Source organism: Nicotiana tabacum, chromosome 18, assembly GCF_000715075.1.
Source record: "Nicotiana tabacum cultivar K326 chromosome 18, ASM71507v2, whole genome shotgun sequence".
Classification (NCBI taxonomy): Eukaryota; Viridiplantae; Streptophyta; class Magnoliopsida; order Solanales; family Solanaceae; genus Nicotiana; species Nicotiana tabacum.
Genome location: NC_134097.1, coordinates 151,613,494 through 151,633,996, shown reverse-complemented (window position 1 = coordinate 151,633,996; position 20,503 = coordinate 151,613,494). Strand labels below are relative to the sequence as shown.

General features: G+C 33.5%; 2 protein-coding genes across 3 annotated transcripts; one reads left to right on the top strand and one right to left on the bottom strand.

Annotated features, from left to right (window-relative positions):
• The first annotated feature begins 2,708 nt into the window (after window positions 1-2,708).
• On the top strand, window positions 2,709-16,268 carry LOC107766772 (uncharacterized). Of its 2 annotated transcripts, XM_016585618.2 has the most exons (19): window positions 2,774-3,145; window positions 3,594-3,655; window positions 3,738-3,834; window positions 3,935-3,988; window positions 4,447-4,502; window positions 4,634-4,667; window positions 6,180-6,252; window positions 7,403-7,494; window positions 8,187-8,261; window positions 9,622-9,713; window positions 10,921-11,050; window positions 11,168-11,257; window positions 11,588-11,653; window positions 11,947-12,038; window positions 12,978-13,043; window positions 13,139-13,205; window positions 14,193-14,281; window positions 14,599-14,725; window positions 15,550-16,268. In XM_016585618.2, exons 1-19 carry the CDS (start codon window positions 2,972-2,974, stop codon window positions 15,646-15,648), a joined length of 1,635 nt encoding a protein of 544 aa, XP_016441104.1. In that variant the 5' UTR covers window positions 2,774-2,971; the 3' UTR covers window positions 15,649-16,268. The 2 variants fall into 2 exon arrangements, with proteins under 2 accessions (XP_016441105.1, XP_016441104.1); XM_016585619.2 differs by lacking the exon at window positions 3,935-3,988 and having other exon boundaries at window positions 2,709-3,145.
• A 595-nt stretch (window positions 16,269-16,863) lies between these two features.
• On the bottom strand, window positions 16,864-20,119 carry LOC107766774 (scopoletin 8-hydroxylase-like). Its single transcript, XM_016585621.2, has 3 exons — window positions 19,602-20,119; window positions 17,993-18,335; window positions 16,864-17,281 (listed from the first exon to the last, which is right to left on the bottom strand). Exons 1-3 carry the CDS (start codon window positions 20,117-20,119, stop codon window positions 17,030-17,032), a joined length of 1,113 nt encoding a protein of 370 aa, XP_016441107.1. The 3' UTR covers window positions 16,864-17,029.
• Window positions 20,120-20,503: the final 384 nt, after the last annotated feature.

Here is a 20,503-nt window from a genome sequence, read left to right as displayed (position 1 = left end):
TTGGATCAGCCCAAGCTTTGTAATATCATGAAAAATCAATTTTTAGCGTCTGTTAGCCTAGATCTATTGCATCAACTAACTCAGCCAACTAAATAATGTCCGCCATAGTTCTAATGCAGTATTATTAGTACCGTGTGGTCGTTTGGTACGCGGGATAAAATGGGATAAGGTAAGGGATTAAATTTATACTATGGTTGGTTGATGGTACAAATTTATCCCAGGATAAATTTAATTTGTACCATCAACTAAACATGGTGTAAAGTTAATCTCATACTTAATACAGGATATACCATCTTATCTCATCAAATTTGGGATTATTTTATCCCACCTCCCAAGTGGGATAAATTAGTCTAGGGATTATAATTATAATCACAGAATAATTTAGTCCGCGTACCAAACGACCCCGTATGCATAGGATCTCATGCTAAGTTGAGGTTTAGGCTCCAATTGGATGTTTTCCTTTTATAAACTCAGACATATATATTTGGTTTGTGATGTTATAAGGATCGATGTATATGTTCAATTCATTTTGAGAAAGATGAAACTGACATATAATGCGTTACTATTATTTCCACACACTCTTACTTCACAAATTGCATTAAAAATTGTTGAGATTTCAACTTTACCAATAGCTTATAACTTGATTAAATTTTATATTTTGAGAAGATTTCCATAATTTACTTCCAGCTTCCCTCCCTCTCTATTTATATATTAGAGTGAAATCAATATGTAAAGCAAGACGTCGATTCAACTTAATGATACATTCAAACATCAATTCATGTATCAAATACGCTGCTAATTTTTGTGTGCTAGAAACCTATATAGACAACAATAAAAGTGCTTTCACCTTAAGCTTTCATTTCAGTACTTTTTTCACGGCAAGAAAATGTCTTCCGGTAAATACTTACCCGGGCGTTTACATCAAACAAACTCTAACTTATCATGATTAAGTGACTTATGTAGTGAAGATATACATTAATTAACAAATGGTTAAGTTATAGAAATACATAGACAAACACGTGTTATGCATCTATTTGCTTGATATAAACACCACGTACAAATAAATATTTACATTTTTTTTTGTAGGACACCGGGTAGCCACTCTGAAGTATAGAAATTATTTATATTCGGTGTTTATATCAAGCGAATAGATGCTTAACGTGTTTGTATATACATTTCTATAACTTAATTATTGTTAATTAATATATATCTTCACTACATATGTGTCCTAAAATTCAGTTTTTTTGAGTTGTAGTAAAGTTAAGATTTTTAGAGCCCGTTTGGACATAAGAAAAAAATCGTTTTTTTTTTCAAAAAATTTTCACATTTTTTTGAAATCACCATTTGGTCATAAAATTTCCAAATTTCACTTGAAGATGCATTTTGGAATTTTTCGAAAATTTAGAAAACTCCAAAAAATTATTTTTCAAAATTTTCACTCAGATCACTCACAAAACTTCAAAAACAACCCAAAATTATATTCATGTCCAAACACAACTCTAATTTTCAAATGCCATTTTCATTTGAATTTTTTTTTCACTTTTTTTGGAATTTTATAATTCTTATGTCCAAACGCCAACTTAGTTTAGAATTTCAAGACAAAATAAGTAATGGTTAATCTCTAAATAGCATCTATGAGAATGACTATTTGTCCACTTGCCCCTTTCTTTTTTGAAGAATTAACCCAAATAGCCCCTCGCCTTACCACTTAAACTAAAAATAATCAATGAATATATAATATATACATAATTTATGTAATACAAATGTGATATTATGTATGCTAAATGTATAATTTATGTATATGACTATAAAAAGTAAACAATTAATATTTACGTAAAAATCCCTTCTTTTTTAGCTTTGGGCCTTTGGCCCATCCAATTTCCTACCAATTATTGGTGTGGCCTTCATGTTGTTGCATTTCTTCTCTTCTAGAGCATACAAGGGGAGATGGGATTCCAAAATTCTCATCTTGAGTATTTCCAATATAAAAAAAATATGCTTTATTTGGGAATTTGCAACTGATAATATATAATGACATTAAGTTGACTTACAATAATAGGTGGCTCTTTATAGCAATATTAACATAATAATTTGAAAAATATAATAATATCTAATAACATGTTGTATGGACGTTCCTTTAAATTTACTTACATGAACATTATTTTTTGTATGATTTTCGTTATATAAGGGGTTTAAGGGGGAAGTACACGGTTAGCCACTAATAACACACGTATTTATTTTTAAGCCACTATTTAAAATGTTTTTAGTCTTTAGCCACTGCTTTAATAAACTTTAACTGCCCGGACGAAAATACTCTTCTGCTCATGTCCTTGACTTTTGAACTTGTAACTCTAAGTTCAGGACTTCAGGACTACATGTCCTTAACTTTTGAACTTGGAACTCTAAGTTCACGACTTCAGGATTACATGTCCTTAACTTTTGAACTTAACTTGAGGACTACGTGTCCTTAACTTTTGAACTTAACTTCAGGACTTCATGACTACATGTCCTTAACTTTTGAACTTGTAACTGTAAGTGAGGACCAAGTGTCCTTAACTTTTGAGCTTGTTAATCTAAGTTTAAGACCTATTGTCCTTAACTTTTGGGCTTCTAGCCTAAGTTTAGGACATATTGTCCTTAACTTTTGTTCTTGTTAGTCTAACTTCAGGACTACATGTCCTTAACTTTTGAACTTGTAACTGTAAGTTCAAGTCCAAGTGTCTTAACTTTTGAGTTTGTTAATCTAAGTTCTATGTCAAAAATGGCGATCAATTATCTTCACAGTTGCTGGTACTGGCTTCACCACGATCCTCCGATTTACAACAATGGCGATCCTTCTTATTTGATTGATTCACATTTCATCATCATCGATGTCATCCTCATAAAAGGCTTTTCCTTGTGAAATATACAACAAATCTTAGAGCTCTTCTTGTTGAGGAACTCGTTATCCACTGTACCTGGCTTCCATGAAATGCTTTTCTTCTTCTGTTTCAGTTTCAAAGCTAGGGTTTCAGTTGTATGTCGCTGCTGCTGTTCGGACGACGATGAGGAGGAGGATTCCGATGAGTTGTTTAGGGTTAGGGTTATTGTTGCTGTTGTTGTTCCGGTGGTCGCCAGTAATGGTGATTGTCTTGCGGAAGAAAGGGTAAAAATATATTTTCATATTAATTTTAATAGATAGTGGTTATTTTTGCTCAATATTAGAATTATTGGATAAAAAATAAATACCACCTTAAATAGTGGCTATCCCACGCTATTTTCACGGGGTTTAAATGCTAAATTTTATAACATAAAGATCATTAAGTGTTTGTTTTAAGAGATATCCATCATATGAGATATTTAAGGGTTTGATTTACAAATACATAGAATATCTGTAGTTGAGTTATATTATAAGGAGTAATTTGCTCAGAAAAACAAATGCGCAGTCGTGTTATGATAGTAATAAATATGACGGCTCAATCACAGCCGTCGTAAAAATCACGAGGGGAAAATAATATGACCTTGAAAATGGCGGGAAAATCCACCATTTTTTCTCTGCACTTTGCTCTCTCACTTGCCCTTCTCTTCTCCACTGAATAACATTCATTTTACAGATTATGGAGAAATACTTGGCTCCTTCAGATCTCTCTTCCATAAACCCTAAAACCTGTAAAAGGTAACTCCTTTTTTTTTATATATTTTAAATTTGGTGAAATTTGTAAAATAGAATAAAAAGGCATACTTTTTCTTAATTTTAGGTCACAATGGAAGAGAAGTCTAGTAGAATTAAATGGAAAATTTGATCGAAAGTACCAGCATGATGTTTCTGGATTACTTATGCAATCTTATTCAGAGGTCAGTTATGCGTCTGTGTGCCTGCGTGTTTTTTTCTTTCAATTTTGATTATTGTATTTTAGTTTCTCAATTAATGTTAATTTTTTTGGTTGGTTTTAAGGTTATGACATTACCTCATACTTATCACATCAATGGAGCACCTTGTCAAACACATGTACTGTTAATCTATGCCTTCCTAATTAGTTTTTTTCTTGTTCAATTTGTTGATAAATTGTTGTAATTTTATCGTCATGTATAATATTTGAGAAAGATAAGATCAAAATTTTTCTTGTTCGAACTAAATTTCATGAGTTTTAATTAGGAACCTAGCTACTTTACACAAATTACTCCTTATATCCCGGAGTTTAAGAAAAAAAGAAGGATTTTTGAAACTTGTGGTCTAAAACAAGTCATAGATATTTTGTAGCTATGAATCATCTCACTGAGGGTAAAATTAAAAGATTAAAGTTAAATTATTTCTCAATACAGAAAAGCATCATTCTTTTTTAAATGAAAGTGCACCACATAAATTGGGTCGGAGGGAGTATTAGTGTTGACTTTGAAGCCTTTTTTTTTTAAATGTTAATAATCTCTAATAAGGTCTTCGTCATTTATTCTTATGTGAGCTTCCAGGTGAACTGGTTTCTTGGTGGTGCTGGTTCTGACTATAGTCAAAATCCATCAGGCGGGTACTGTCTTCTTTTGATTTGTTTTCATTTATTTGGTTGTTTAATTGATGAAGCAATTAAATTATTACTTGTGTCCGAGTCTTGACTTGTTAATGGCTCTTCTCTTGATTTCATTTTCCCTTTGCTTCCAGACAGGGTATCTCAGCTTTGGAATTTGATAAAAAGGTAATTACTTGATTATTACTCTCTTGAACTTGATCTGAAGTCCCTCAAGTTTGTTGTGTTCTTCCTTGTTTTGAAACTATTTGGCTGCTATATTTTTTGCTTTATCTCATGGCCTTGTTTTATTCTTCCAGTAGATGCTTTTTAAGTATGCTGCTATCTTGCATAGAATTTCAATTTCAGTCTCATTTCCATCTAATTACTTGGGAATTCAGATTAACTGTAAAAAATGGCAAAAGAGAAGCTTCTTGTATTCTCATGCATACTCAACAAAACTGAGAGAACACAGCTTGTTCCTACAGGCTGTACGAGTTTGAAAGTTGAAACAGTAACAAGATTTTTTTTCTTAGTCTATATCATGCCAGATAGAATAACCTCCTCTCAAGCAGTTGGGTCTGTAAATCAGTGTTTCCCATATCAATCCGATTTAGGCAGAAATGGCAGGCATGAAAGTTAGAACATTGTGTTGGCTAAAGAGAAGTAAGATATGGTTTCAGAATGTTCTTCATCATACGTTGTGAATCCAAATCAGGTGTTAGATCAACGTAATTGTCAATTCCTGCTACAAGTTAGAGAGCTGAATAGTTTTATGCTAGTTATTAAATAGTTCAGTCAGTATTATTGATTCTATAAGAATGAAATACATAAAACTGTTTAGCTGTCTCAGTTACATGGCAAGCTCAACCTTGATTGCTGAGTCTGATCAGGATTCAACATAATTCGGCCACTTAGTTGTGTTGGTGTGTGCCCCTGAAGGTCCATTATCCATACTGCTAAGCCAACACATCATCTGTTTGCTTCTTGAAGACTAGTCATTGTCTATTACAATTTTGTTTTACAATTATAGAATCTGTTCGCTGTCTTCAAACAGTTCTACTTAACCTGTCTTCCCTTCCCCTAATAATAAGCAACAGGAACCTAACAAACTTACAGTTAGAGTTCTTGTTGTACTTTATTCCCTTGCTGCTTGAGCAACACTCAGCATGCCTTTTCTTCCTTCAAGATGCCTCTTGTACTGGAAGATGCCTATTACTGGGATTTAATGGTGATTGGTGGCGGTTTTAAGTTCTTGTGAATTTCTTATAAATGGAAGATAGTAAACATAGGGAGCTGTGGCTCGGGCAGAATTGGTAAGAGAAAACGAGAAGACCATGACAGTTAGCTGCTTCTGAGTAGGACAGCCAAATAAGAAAGAAGAAAGGAGGTTGTGTGTGAAAGATGATGAGAAACTGTTAGATGTTATTAAGTTCACAGTATTTTCAATAGGAGAGACTTAGAGAACCATAAACTTCTTTATGGATTTCTCCACCTCCTTAATTATTTTACTGTTGCATACTTGTTTTCTTAAGGAACTATCAAGGGAAGAGGTTTCTTTTTCATAACCGTAGACAAACTAATAATTTATGCATGGTTTAGGATTACCTTATTCTATGCCTGTCAGTCTCTTCTCTTAAATTAAGTATCCCCTTCTGTTCTTCAGTTCCTCATTTTTTATTGCATCTTCATTTTTGGCAGGGCGTATATCTAGCATCAGTGACTAAATCAGGTTGCTTAACTGTGCATGACTACGAGAGTCTCCATTGTGATGGTAAGATACAAGTTTCTTCATCATGTGTATTTGACTATTTGTTCTTAAATATGTGTCCCTGGAGAATTTATTGTATAATCATTCTGATCATATTTAATGGGGTTAAGTGAACACAAGACTCTTTTAGTTTGATAAGTCTGTAGGAGTTGTCTGTCTTTTACTAAGTTGGGCATTATCTACTAGCCAGTTTTAGTGGTATACAGTATGAACATGCATATTAAAAACAGTGCTAGATTAGAATAGGTTAAGCTGAAAAAGCTTTAATCTATGATATTAGACATGCATTTTCATGTGTAAATGTTGTTTAACTCTGGAATATATGAAAAATACAACAACAACATACCTAGTATAATCCCATAAGTGGGGCCTGTGAGGGTAGTGTGTACGCAGACCTTACCGCTACCTTGTGAAGGTAGAGAGGTTTTTTCCGAAGACCCTCGGCTCAAGGAAAAAATATATGAAGAAGAGAGATGGAAAGGGGAAAGTTAGTGTTTACTCATCTGCAGTATTCCAATATGTAAAAGAAAAAGGAAGGAAGAAGAAGATCACTTTATCAATCTTTATGGATCCTACAAGTAAGTTAGGAAAGAGTTTCTTTGGACGGGCTATTATAAGACTAGATACTTTTTATGTACTTGTGTCTGCACTGAAGTCTTGGACATATTCTTCTTTTGAGTTACACCCATTTCCTGCTAAAATTTTTGTAGCACATTAATGTTAATTGGAAGCAAGACAATCCCTTGCAATTATCCACAAGATCATACTTTTCACTTGCTATCAAATTCATAATTTTATACTCACATTTACTGATGAGTAAAACCAACTTTTTACCTTTATTATTATGCATAAGCATATTTCCGTGGGGTAGGTGTTCCTAAGAAATTTATTCAATACTGGAATTCCAAGCATGAGAGATCTTTTGAAACTTAATTCAGCCTCCACATCTAGAGTTGGCTAATGAAACAGGATAAATTTTTTCCCTAAACAATCTGCCACAAGTGCAGATGTCGAGAATATCTTTCCCTTTCCACGATAAGATCATGGATATTGATAGATCAAACAAGACAACCACTGAGTGCTTTGCCTTTGATGTAGTTTATTGTTGAGCTACTTCTTACACAATGTTGTGGAATTTGAACACTTCATATAGGTTCAAAAGAGGATGAAACAAAGCAGTTGCTGCACATTTCTACTGGTCAACAACTTGATGTTGTTCGATGGAATGTTTCCAATCAAGATGAGGTTTGAGCACTTTCCCACTGCAAGATTTTATGCATCGGAAAAGTTAAATCGTTCTTCAGATTCTGATAGCTTAAACATCATGATTTGATGTTAATATTTGAACAGTAGCGGTGGACGGATTACCAAGATTCTTGGTAGGAAAGCTAAGAACATAATAGCAGTCTCAGTAAAACATAGGAAAAAGATAACCCAAAAGGTGAATAGAAAGCCCCAAATTATAATTCCTTAGGCCCTTAGTAAAATAATGCTAAATTTCAAGGGATACCCTTTAGTTAAGTCTATGTTACATGAACTCTTTGTTTTTCAGATGTAAGTTGCACAGCCATGATGTGGCTATTAGTAATTCGTATGGGTCTTTAAATGACACCAAAGACCTGCTAAAACTAAAGATACGTGTGTTAGTTTCATACACCAATGCGATTGTTACGACCTAGTTCATGTACCTAAATCTAGCGTAGAAGTGCGTTAAAGAACGCCTAAAATTTCAAAACACATTTGATATTTGGGTTTAACAGAGTCTTTTTTTATCCGCTTTGGACCACATAAATTCTCTGTAGCTGATAGGGAACTTTCCCTTTAAGGTCTGTTTTTCTTTTTCTTCAAATTGATCAGCTTTTACATCTTGTTCTAGCTGGAATGTATGACTTCTAGTTGGACTTTAGAATTAATATTTTTTATTTTTTCATAATCAGGTTGCAAGCACATCTATGAAAAGTTCTGAAGTATGTATATTTGACATTGGCTATGTATCCTCAGAACCTGTTGAAGTAAGTACCATCTTCTGTTTCACTTGAGTTTCAAACAATTACATTTTGTAATGTGAAGTCGCTTCCTCCTTCATAGTTATCTACATTTGATTAGCCACAGGTCCCAAAAGTGCTGATGAAGTAGTTAACTCATAATCATTGAAGCTTATTAACATAAAGTGGGTTTCACTGCACAAATAATGTGAAACTGAAAAGGCAATAACTTTGTGGTTTTGTATTTGGTGAAGAGTGGCTGCCTTTTTTCCTCCTTTTCCCCCCCTTTTTGGTTACTTGTAGTAATGCGAGCAGACAACACAACTCGTGTCTACTGTTGTTCTACTTTTGGTGTAAAGGAGAACTTTTAGAAGAACATGGGTCTATTTTTGATGTTTTAGATTCCTTGTAAAAAGACCAAGGATTAGGAGTCTCTTTTCCTCTCCTATGTAATTATGGGTGACTCCACAGTTTTTGTGTAGTCCTTATATTAATATACAGTATGTTACCTTCTCAAAAAAAAAAAAAAAAGAATTTGTCTGTCAATTTAGTAACTTGGCACATCTATGAGAAAAATAGAAGAAGTGGCTGGATTTCAGTTTGATACCCTTTTCCTGTGTTCCAGGTTTAAGTCAAATTGAATTTACAAAGGAGCATTTCTGTTATCTAAGCTCATCAGTTCAGAAGGCTCTGAATCCCCGTTGTCGGGAGAAATTAATTTACTTTAAGAACCGTAGTTTGAGAATTGGAAGTATGTTTCTAATTTTCTCCTATCAAGATGTGAACTGATAAAATTGTAGGTTACTGAACTTTTACTTAGGACATGAACCTGGACATTTATAATCAGTTGTGTCATCTAGAGCTGGATCAACCAATTCTTTTCAAACTTTTACCGTGTCATTTGCAACTAAGTACTTCAACTATAAATAAGGTTGATAAAGGATCTTCAAGAACCTAGATATCGTATCAGTACTAGTGTGTCTTTGAAGTTGGTCCATTGTTTGCAAGGAAATTCAGTATAGCCCAGTCTGAAGAAGCTGAGGATGAGTGAAAGCTGAAAAGTTATTTGTTTATGATGGTTAAACTGACACAGATATGTAATAACGGAAGATTCTATGTCAAGTATGCAGAAAACTTTATTAAAAAGTTTGCACGGAATTCCCTGTTCTTATAGATGCATATTATGTAGATATCTTCCATGTGCCTAATTTTTTCAGCAAGCCCAAGGAGCAAGTGTTGCGGCCGGCTTATTTCTTGTGCTTATAGTACTTTTTGATCTTCAAAGTTTTTTTTCATGCTAAAATTTGTTAGAAAAAGAAAAAAAGTAGTTGTCCTTGTTAACATCCAGAATTTTCTTTTTCTTTTGCCTTTGTTATAATTTGTGTAGGTGTTAAGGAAAAGGCCGACTATCTCTGTTCATGGATATAATGTTCATAAAGGTTTCTCTGATATAGCATTTTGTTCCAATGATGATTCAAGGTTAGCTAAATAGCCTTCTTTTAGCAGTTATTTCACTCTAGTAGATGTGTTTCTAAATTAACACTTAAGAGACAATGCTAAAGATGAACATAACTTTGGAGAACCAGTACTAAAGCTAGGAAATAATGATGGAACTTCTTTATCGAGGCTTGTAGACCTTTGTTGGGAAAATGCATAAGTACTCCCTCAACCTATGACCGAAGTTCCAACTACACACCTTTCCTTTTCGAAGATCCTTTGTTGGGGGTACTTATGCATTTTCCCAAAATTTATTTTTTAATTTTAAATTGGTATTTTTTCCTTAAACTTTTATGAGTTCATTCTTATCTTTGCATTAGCAAGAAAATAAATTTAAATTTGATTATATGTACACGTGTCATCTTTTTATTAGATATTACACTTAATATTTAATTTTTAATTTTAAATTGGTATTTTTTCCTTAAACTTTTATGAGTTCATTCTATCTTTGCATTAGCAAGAAAATAAATTTAAATTTGATTATATGTACACGTGTCATCTTTTTATTAGATATTACACTTAATTAATTATGACAATAACTTAAAAAATATTTTTTCCTTTTCTTTTCCAAAATATACAATTCTTTTCTTAAAAATTCAGCAGCAACGACAACCAAAGAAATTATCATTACGTGAATATTATTTTTTGACCGGAATCGATATCGGAGAATTAAAATTTTGGATTTCATTGTTGTCATGTAGCTACTAGTCATGAAAGAATAGAATAATAAATCAAAATATGGAACATAATGAGAGAGAAAATAAAAGAGTGACAAAATATACATTGGCAGGCGAGTGTGTTTCACCTCCCAAGAAACATTTTGTTATGACATTTCAAGAAGATATTTATTCCATTTTAGAATAGTTTAGGAGGGTAATAGGATTCTCGTAAAGAAAAGGTGTGTAGTTGGAACTTCGGTCATAAGTTGAGGGGGTACTTATGCATTATCCCTTCTAATCTACTTTAAAGTAAGGCTAAGTTGGGTAAATCGTCAATGTTCTGTTAATTTTACATAATTTTTGAGGATGTACAACCTTAAACTATGTTTTTGTAACATGTAATTTATGTTTTATCTTTTCTCATTTTGAGTATAATTATTTAGTAGAGTTTTTAGGTTTGTAGTTCCTAACAAAAAAATTTCCGAATTTTTTCTAGGCCCTATTGAATAATAATATGTTTGCTTCATCAGGTTACTTGCTTCTGATGTTTCTGGTGTAATAAATATATGGGATAGAAGAGCTAGTGATCTTCCATGTCTTGAGCTAGCAACCAATTCCAGTAGTCCTCTTAACAGTATCAAGTTGAATGCTGACAATCAGGTTGCTCTTAAATTTGAATTTTATTTTTTGCCATCAATAACTTTATAGCCTTGGGAAAGTAATTCTTCTTTTCTTCTTCCCAAGACTGTATCATCTCATTGTTTTCTCTTCTCAAAGGTTATTTTTGGAGCTAGCAAGCAGGGGATCATCTACATGTGGGATATTCGTGGTGGAAGATCGTCTACAGCTTTCCAAAATAACAAAGTGGTAGTAGTATTCTGTAAATATTTCTTAATGCTAGGCTGCCAATTAGCTCACGGTAGAGCATGTAGGAAAATAGTTTATTGCTTTCTTGTCCATGTAGATTTAAATAGTTGACTAGTAGAATATCCAATGCTCCTTTTTTCTTCCATTGTAAGTTCTCATCTCTTTGTAGTTACTAACTTTAGTTGATCGAAAGAGAAAAGGACCTCTGGGTCATGTGAGTTATATTTATGCTATCAAATAGTACAACACAAGAATTTATATGATCTAGGGTTTCCGATGACTTGGGTAACTTCTTAATAGTGTCTGATAGAGAGCTTTCTGGTTTTCCAGGTAAGTTATTCTCCTATTACAGCCGTGAAAATAGCATCTGAGCTAGAGAAAATTGTTTCGTTGAAGGTATGTTAACTTTTAAGTCATGTTAGCCATTGACTTTTTTCACAACTAAAGTGGCGTTATCTACTCTCTCCAATTTCACAAATATATTGTAATTCGTGATTCTTCTTGTTCTTGGTATACTTTTGGTCATGCCAAGTAGGGCATTGAGCTAGTACGTAGCATGTCTAAAGCACAGATATAGATCAGTTGCAGACAGTCCTAATTATCTATTTTTCAGAGATTCTTATCTATAGCTTTTCCCATAATTCCCGTACACTTTTTATTACTATCTTATTCTCGACATCACTTTACAGGCTCAGTCAAATATTGTTTCCAAGGAAATACACTCCATTGATATAAATCCATCTTGCCAATATCAACTGGCATTTCATCTTGACGATGGTTGGTAAGTTGGAGAGAAAATGCATAGCCTTTTATTCGTTTATTCTTGATGTATTTGTCAATCCAGTGTGTTCAATTATACGTTGTTTATTACAGATGTACCCCCTGTAGATTAGAAGTTTTGTCTTGGTTCTCCTCTCTTTCTTTCTTCTGTATCTATAATCAGAATAGATGAGTAAATTGCTGGAAAGAGAAATCATACTGTAAAAGAAGCAAACTAAAACGTATTGATAAACATTTATATGAAACTACGTCCACTGTATAGAAGGCCTGACATATATAATCAGTGACTCCTTACTAGGGGGGAACATGTAGTTTCTTTCTTGGTCTAGTTATTGAATTTTATAAACTTGTAGTATTGCCATTTTAGCAAATTTTCGGATAATATACAGCTTTCATTTATGTATGTTTCTGGTGATGAATGATGATATGCTAAAACTCATCTGTGAGAACTGATAGCTGATTATATGCAAAAAATGTGGTGCACAATGGACTGATGGAAATTTTAATGTACCTTGAGCTCATTTACCATTTGCCGAATTTTATGTTTTCACCTCTGCTATGCACATGAAACTCATCTAGAAAGGTTCTGCCGGACTCATGGCTGTTTTCTCAGAATAAAACACCCAACATAGGACCTGTACCTGATTAGATTGCCATACTGCATGCTTCTGCTAATTTTACCAGATCATTTTTGCTGGACAAACCCTTGTACTTGTCGTATCAAGCAGCCATGAATATCCCATACACTAAAGTATGAAAATTTCTGTCTCAACATATACTTGGGTGCAACATTTTTTCCTTGGTCCTCATTATTAGCTATTACTATCAATAACCAAATGTAACATACTACAGCAATTTCACGCTTACTTGTTTTACTATTAATATACATATCACTCCTTATACTTGTTAGATAAGTGTTACTGTTTTTGGGTTTCTACAGGTCAGGTGTTTTGGATGTCCATAGTTTGAAAGTCACACATATTCATTGCCCCCCTCCACCTTGGTTGTGAGTACAAGGGCTTCCTTAGTTTACACTATTTCTAACTGGAGATTTGTTAATAACCTTTGACTTACATTTACTTGTCTTCTTCCTGAGCATAGGGATGACTTCAATGATTTGACTAACTTACATTGCTTACGGAAACCTTCATGGCTACCAGCATATTCGGTAGGCTTAATCCTTCTGCTGCACATGCTCAGTTCCGCTCGTGTTGTATTTGTGCACAGGATATTCATTTTGTTGAGCTGGTTCTTTAAGAAGCTAATGCATCCAAAGTAGTGGTTTCTTTTATCTCTACACATATGATATATCAACCTGAAAAGAACTTATATGATATACCAATGTTTTGATCTCATAGAACACTTGGCCATGCGAAATATTTGTATGGAGAGCGGTTCTGTCTCTAGTTTATTATCTTTTGAAAGTTGAGTGAATGAGTGGAATCGGTTGGCCTTTCTATTTTCTAGTGGAGTACTCATCGGTATTTTTATATAGTAGTTGTTTTTTTTTGTTGCCTTTTTCAGTTTAGTTTTTTAAAACTTCAATGGCTGATTGTTTTCTTTTGATTACCCGAACATGCTGATATCTTGATCACCTCTCGGTTGATAAAATCATGATAGGAAATGGCGGAATGACGATAAAACTAGCTTGATTGCTTCTCTAATGCAGATGAAAGAAATTGATCTGTTTTACTTGACTGCATTAAACCGACATTGATACCATTAGAAACCAGTAATCTTGGTAGCTAGTTGAATTGTGCATGACGAAACTAGGGGGAAAATACTGATATTTGGGGTAGGTTTATAGCTTAACGAGTTGTTTCTATGTGTCTATAAGCCCTGTTTCAGACACTGTTTTACAATGATGTCGATCATCCTTTTACTTCTTTTATTCTTGCTTCTTTTTGGGTGGCCTCTATGGGGGATAGAGGAAAAGGGAGAGTGCTTTATGAAGACTGTTTGGAGATGTCACATGCTGTTCATTTTTGCATGGAACGTAAACCTCTTAGAATTTATTTGAAGTGAAATTGATGGTCTGGTTGTTATATGCTGCTTTCACTTCTTTAGTGTTTGATTTACATGTGTGCTTGCTTCAAATATAATGTTTTGCTCCAATGTGAGTTCTTATGTTCTACTGAAGTTGCTTTTGCTGCAGACTTATGTGGTTGGATCATTATCAAGTAACGGGCTCTATCTGTTGGATTTCTATCCAGATCGTAGCTCCCCTTGCCATGTGGATTTCAAGTAAGTTTCAGTTTTCTTTTCAGGATCATCTCTTTCCTTTGACATAATTGCATTAGATGGCCATAGTGTGGAATGTTTTGATTTTCTGTTTTTACTCTAAACGTACTTGATGCAGACCTTTACACATGATTGCTTTGATGTCCATAGTGGACTGTTTTGATTTATGTTTTTAATTTCAACGTACTTGATGCAGATTTTTACATATGTTTGCCTTTTCGGCTAAGATTCTTAACTGGCAAACTTGGCAAAATTTTGGGGACTCAATGTGTTTCATTTTGTTTTGAGAATACAAGCTTATATGGACATTCTTCTTATAGTGAGGAGATGCAAGAGATTTACGGAGTAAAGAGCCAGCATAAGCAAAATCAGTTCATTCCAACATCTGAAGGTGTTACTGCATGTATTGCTCATCCCTTGACTGGAACCATTATGGTCGGGACCAAGGTCTGTATTCTGAGGATTCACCTTACTTGATGGACCTTATTTGCTGGTTATGCTCAAAATTCACACATATATATATATATATATATATATATATATATGTGTGTGTGTGTGTGTGTGTGTGTGTGTGTGTGTGTGTGTGGAGCCTTTGTACCTCATGTCTTTGTTTAGTACTCCTTTTGGCCCAATTTGCATTACATGAATTCTATGGTATGTTACAGAATGTTTTACGTCATGCCATTTATAATGTTTATTATATTTATATATACCACTTTCACAAGTTTCAAGAGCTTCAAATAATTAATCATTTTCAAAGTTGATGTTATGTTTCCTCTATCAGCAACCTTTCTTCAATTTTATTTTAATATTTTCTTCTACTGCTTTATGAAATATACAAGTCACAGTAATATATTAAAGACAACAAGGGTGCAACTGACCACCCAATGCAGCAGGTAAGGGGCAGTCGGCTGTAGAGTCTAGTCCTACCACCTCTTTTGGATCATCCTGTGGTTTCTTTTAGATGTAGTTGCTTTGGAGGCAGCCGTGCCCTTAACTCTGCTTTGTCTGCCATGAATATAAGTTACTCGGAGACTCATTTTGGAGGGGATTTTGATATTTAAAAGAAGTAAATAGAATTGAAGTGCTTGTAGTCTCTGGAAAACTCTTATAGTCATTCTCTTATTTGTTTCCTATATAATTTGAGTGCTGTTAAGATATTGCATATTTTGAAACAGCACTCTGGAAAAAATGTAATTATATGAGCATAAATACCTATTTGATGCTAATTTTCTGTTCTAACAAGTCATTATTTCCTCCTATGGATGCAGCATTCGTCGCTTTTGGTGATTTCACAAACAGGAGGCAAGTCATTTCAAGGAGCATATGATTCTCCTAGCTTTGAAGGCAATCTCCGAAGCACCAGCTAAATCTTGCTTTCATGCTCATACGCACATCTACCAAAATAGAGTTGTTCTGCGGTGCATTGTAACAAGTGCAGCAGGAAAATTGACGGTGCATCAGCTTTAGACAATGTGTGAAGTTTGTGTTAAAAGGCAAGATCTCCGACTACTATGGAAGTGTATGAAGGAGTGATTAGAGGGGCAGGCAAAGATTGTTCCAGTTTCTTTATGACTGAACAACAACATAGAAGAGTTATTATTGGAACAATTATCCGATCTAAATGATTTGCTGAAGTTTAAGGATTTCTGCAATTCTTGAGCAAGTGAAGGAGGTGAAAGAAATCTAGCCTTCAAGTTTATGCTTGTGGTGGCGTAAGTACGCCATCCTCTTTCCTTCAATGGTTCAATCTTGTCTAACTCTTTTCATACCTGGCATTGAAATGAAAAATCATTCTTTGGGCATATGATACAGTGTTAATTTTAGCACGTTTACTCCTATTCTTATTTGTTTACCAATTACTGTAGAGATGAATGTAGTATGTCAGCAGTGGGTGCAGGATTGAACTATATATATAGTTAAACAGATTTATCAAAATATATTTTACGAATATCTATACTAACTGACTTAATATTTTGGATTGCCTTTGACATTTTCCACTTCTCAGTTTTCATGCTATACTTGGCACTCTTTCCTTTGTATTTATAGCATGCATATTCATGCACTATTGTGTTTCTACTCCTTTTTATTTTTCTTCGACATGTGGGTTTATCGGAACAACCTCTCTACCTTCACAAGAGTAGGGGTAAGGTTTGAGTACATCCTATCCGCAGACCTAACTTGGTTATCGTCGAACTATATTCCCGAGCAATATTAGTCTATTTCATGTAAGTTTTTTTTTTTTGACTTCTTACTGAAGGGTGTCATCGTCTAGCATTTAGGATCTGTAAAAGATTATGATATAGTTATTCTTTGCTTTTGACTTGAATAAAAATAAAAGAAAAAAGAAAGGAGATCTTAATATCGAAAAAAAGTTTCTTTTGCAAAGACAAAGGAACACAAATAATGACTTCTTTTGTTTGTTATTCAAAAGAAACAAGATAGTCAACTTATTGGCAATTTGCATTTTAGAGCTCAAAAAGCTCATTACACTAAAAAACAGAAATGAAAATAGCAATTTATTACATGTCAACTTGACAAGAAGCAATTTATTACATGTCAACTTGACAAGATGAACTCAAAAAGATTACAATTACAAAAGGCAGCCTGGTGCACTAAGCTCCTGCTATGCACAGGGTCGGGAGAAGGGCCGGGTTACAACGGTCTATTGTACAACAACAATTATTCATTTTTCTTTTTTCTTTTTTATTTTTTTTTATTTTCGTTTTTTGAACCCAAGAAACATGCAAGTTAAGCAGAATTATTCTTAGCAAAATCAAGAGATTTCTTTCCTTCATGAGCTTTTCCAAAAAAGTTTTGCATGTAATCACCAAACAAGACTTCTTTGTAATGAGCGACACCATCAATTTCCACAAGCTGAGGCAATGGACCTATCTTTTCACTTGGCTTTGGTGTAGTAAATAATGGAACTGAAACTCTTGATTCTGAACTTGTTGTACGAACTCTATGTTCAGCACTTTTGTATCTACCATTGCTTAAGATCTAAATCCAAATCCAAAAATAAATAAATAAGTAAATAGTTAGGGAAAATTTTTAAAATGTAAAAGTATTAGGGTCTATTTGCTTTGATCACATAAAATCCAGTGTACATTATATAATGAATTTTTTTTTACTTTTAGTCCGTGCCAGAAACTATTTACATTCTATAATTGGTTCTCGAAGCATGATTTAGAGTGTGTTAGGTATGACAAAAGTCATTTTTTTATGAAATGTTTTCCAATGTTAGTTGGTGAGCAAAAAAATAACTTACAGAACAATATATATTAAAGATTAATCATTATATTAGCCGATCATATAGCATTTTGATGACTCTTTTAATTTGAATACTAAAGATTTATAATAATATCTAAGCATTAGAGCAAGTAATATGAAGTTCAAAAGTCAAGATAGTTGTAAAGAAAATAACTCCCGCTCATAGTCATAAGTGATCGAGGGAAGTCAAATTGTTTGACGGAAATTAAAATGCGGCAACCAAAGTACACTAGAAAATGACTTTTTCTTGAAAAATAACTACCGACGGACGTAGTTAATTTAACATATTTAGTGATTGTGAGCTATGTTGCACCGATTCTCCAAAATGCTGCCATATTCGTGTCGGATTCTTCCAAGATACATTACTTTGGGAGGACCCAACACACACCCGACAATATTTTCGGAAAGTTCGAGTAACATATATAGATGGTGAGTACTTACTTGCATGGTATCTCCAACATTGATAACCAAAGCACCAGGAATAGGAGGAATTTCTATCCACTCATCTTTTCCTTCTTCTACAGCTTCTTCAAGTTTAACATATAAACCACCAATTCCATCTTGTAGTAAAACAGTTAGAGTTCCCATATCTGAATGGCGTCCAACTCCAACTGTTAGCTCTGGACTAGGACAAGTTGGGTAAAAATTCATGTTAACCATTTTAAGTCCTGTTAATGATTCAAATTTTGTGTCATCTAATGTTGCTCCAAGGTTTCCAAATAGTATCTCCAATAGTTTCCTCACCATTTTTGTTGATGACTTCAAGTATTCAAGAGCCACTTCCCTGTAATTTTGAGAAAAAGATTTAAAAAAAACATGTATACACATATATTTGATATGGTTTAACTTATATACATTAGAAAAAGGTTGTTCGGTGCACAAGGTATCCTATATTTATACAGGGTCCGTGAAGTATCACACCTAAAGAGGTGTGATGTAGACAGCTAGCAGTGGCGGAACTAGTATTTTCACCAAGGGGTGTCAAACATAAAAAAAAATACACCAAAAAATTTAAGAGAGTCAACGTATAGTAAATATACATAAAACATAAAATTTATCTCGCAGTACAGTGTCATTTCCGGCGAAGGGGTGTCACACCCCTTCGTTGAATGTGGCTCCGCCACTATAGACAACCTACCCTAATGTATGCATTAGTGGTTGCTTCTACTGCTCGAACCCGTGAATTATAGGTTACACAGAAACAAATTGATTGTTGCTTTAAGGCTCTCCTTCAACTTATATACACCGGCAATATTTTTTTTTACTCTATAGGTTGCAGCAGGTTGTATATTGTTGGTTTCCCATATAGATTTGGTATGAGGTTATTGGCTCTTTATATGGTTTTGGACAATCCTCGTGTCATGATCTAATTTTTCGCTCGAACATTTTATATTCAATGACAATATAAAGAATTTTTACATTGTCCATGAAATTTATATGTTGTAGTTGATTGCGTACCTAATTTTCTATGTAACTAATTCTACCCATTACAAATAATTCCTAACAATTATTCCTTTCATGATCGATCTGATACATTATAACGTTCTTTTTCATTGTCAATATAAAAGAGCTAGGCTCTCTTCGTTACACTAAAAAGTTATGTGCATGAAGTAGTGAAACTAAAAGAGGAAGTGATCTTCCCTATGTCGAACTTACGACATGATCTAATTTTTCGCTCAAATATTTTATATTCAATGACAGTATAAAGAATTTTTACATTGTCTATGAAATTTATATGTTGTAGTTGATTGCGTACCTTATTTTCTATGTAACTAATTCCACCTATTACAAATAATTCCTAACAATTATTCCTTTCACGATCGATCTGATACATTATAACGTTCTTTATCACTGTTAATATAAAAGAGTTAGACTCTCTTCGTTACACTAAAAAGTTATGTGCATGAAGTAGTGAAACTAAAAGAGGAAGTGTTCCTCCCTATGTCGAACTTACGACATGAATTCAAATTTAGTCGAGCTAGCTCAATACAGATACCGAACACCAACTGAAAAACAAATAAATAAAAGAGAAAGTGAAGAAGCTTCTTACTTGCATTCATTTGGCCATTGAGAAAGTGCTTCATTATCATTAGTATACATCATACTAACATAATCTTTCCATTCCAAAGCCATTTCCATTTCAGGTACAAAACTAGTCCCATATTTTACTAAAGGACTTGGACTAACTCCTTTAAGATAAAGAGCCTTTTTTTCAGGTGGTTGAGAAAAAAACTTATGTGCTGCATTTTTAAGTAATTCCAATAATTCCAAATTAATACCATGATTTATCACTTGAAAAAAACCAAGTGTTTCAGCAGCAATTGAGATATCTCTAACCACTTGATCATTTTCAGGTCCATTTAATTTTGATAAATCAATGGCAACCAATTCTTGATATTTTTGTTGGATTCTTGAATTGATAATTTTCTTATCAATTCTTTCATTTGGTGGTTGAATGTATCTTTCTGGTACAATTTTAATGCCATTGTCTACAAGTCCCTTTACTCCATTACCCTTTTGGACCACAAAATCAAATAAGAAATTCCCATCATCAAAACTTGGGGCCATATTCTTGAAAAAAAAAAAGTTTAAATTTTGCTTTTGTGTTTTGGGTTGTAATTGGAAGATTTTGTGATTTTCAATGAGGAATTTTGAACCAATTTATAGTAAAGGTTTTTGGTTATATTGAAATGTATAAGATCATAAGGTCAAGTTTTATTTTATATTCAGAAGGCAAGATTTAGGACTTGAAGTTGTTTGAGATACTATTAGTTGAGCATAAAAAAAATAAAAAATAATATATATATATATAAACATTCCTCTTTGATTTTTTATCCGATAAAAATAAGATTTTGACTTTGTCTATATATACAGTTTTTACACCATCAGGTTGATTTGACATACAATAACAAGTGACTATTCAAAGCACGTTAGCATGATATGGTAATTTGG

Coding starts and splice junctions, on each gene's coding strand:
- LOC107766772 (XM_016585618.2), top strand. CDS start 2,972: ATGCTTTTCTTCTTCTGTTTCAGTTTCAAAGCTAGGGTTTCAGTTGTA. Junction 4,503..4,633: donor AGTCAAAATCCATCAGGCGG/GTACTGTCTTCT, acceptor CTTTGCTTCCAG/ACAGGGTATCTCAGCTTTGG. Junction 14,726..15,549: donor CCATTATGGTCGGGACCAAG/GTCTGTATTCTG, acceptor CTATGGATGCAG/CATTCGTCGCTTTTGGTGAT.
- LOC107766774 (XM_016585621.2), bottom strand. CDS start 20,119: ATGGCCCCAAGTTTTGATGATGGGAATTTCTTATTTGATTTTGTGGTC. Junction 18,336..19,601: donor CAATGGCCAAATGAATGCAA/GTAAGAAGCTTC, acceptor TCAAAATTACAG/GGAAGTGGCTCTTGAATACT. Junction 17,282..17,992: donor ATGTTGGAGATACCATGCAA/GTAAGTACTCAC, acceptor ATTTGGATTTAG/ATCTTAAGCAATGGTAGATA.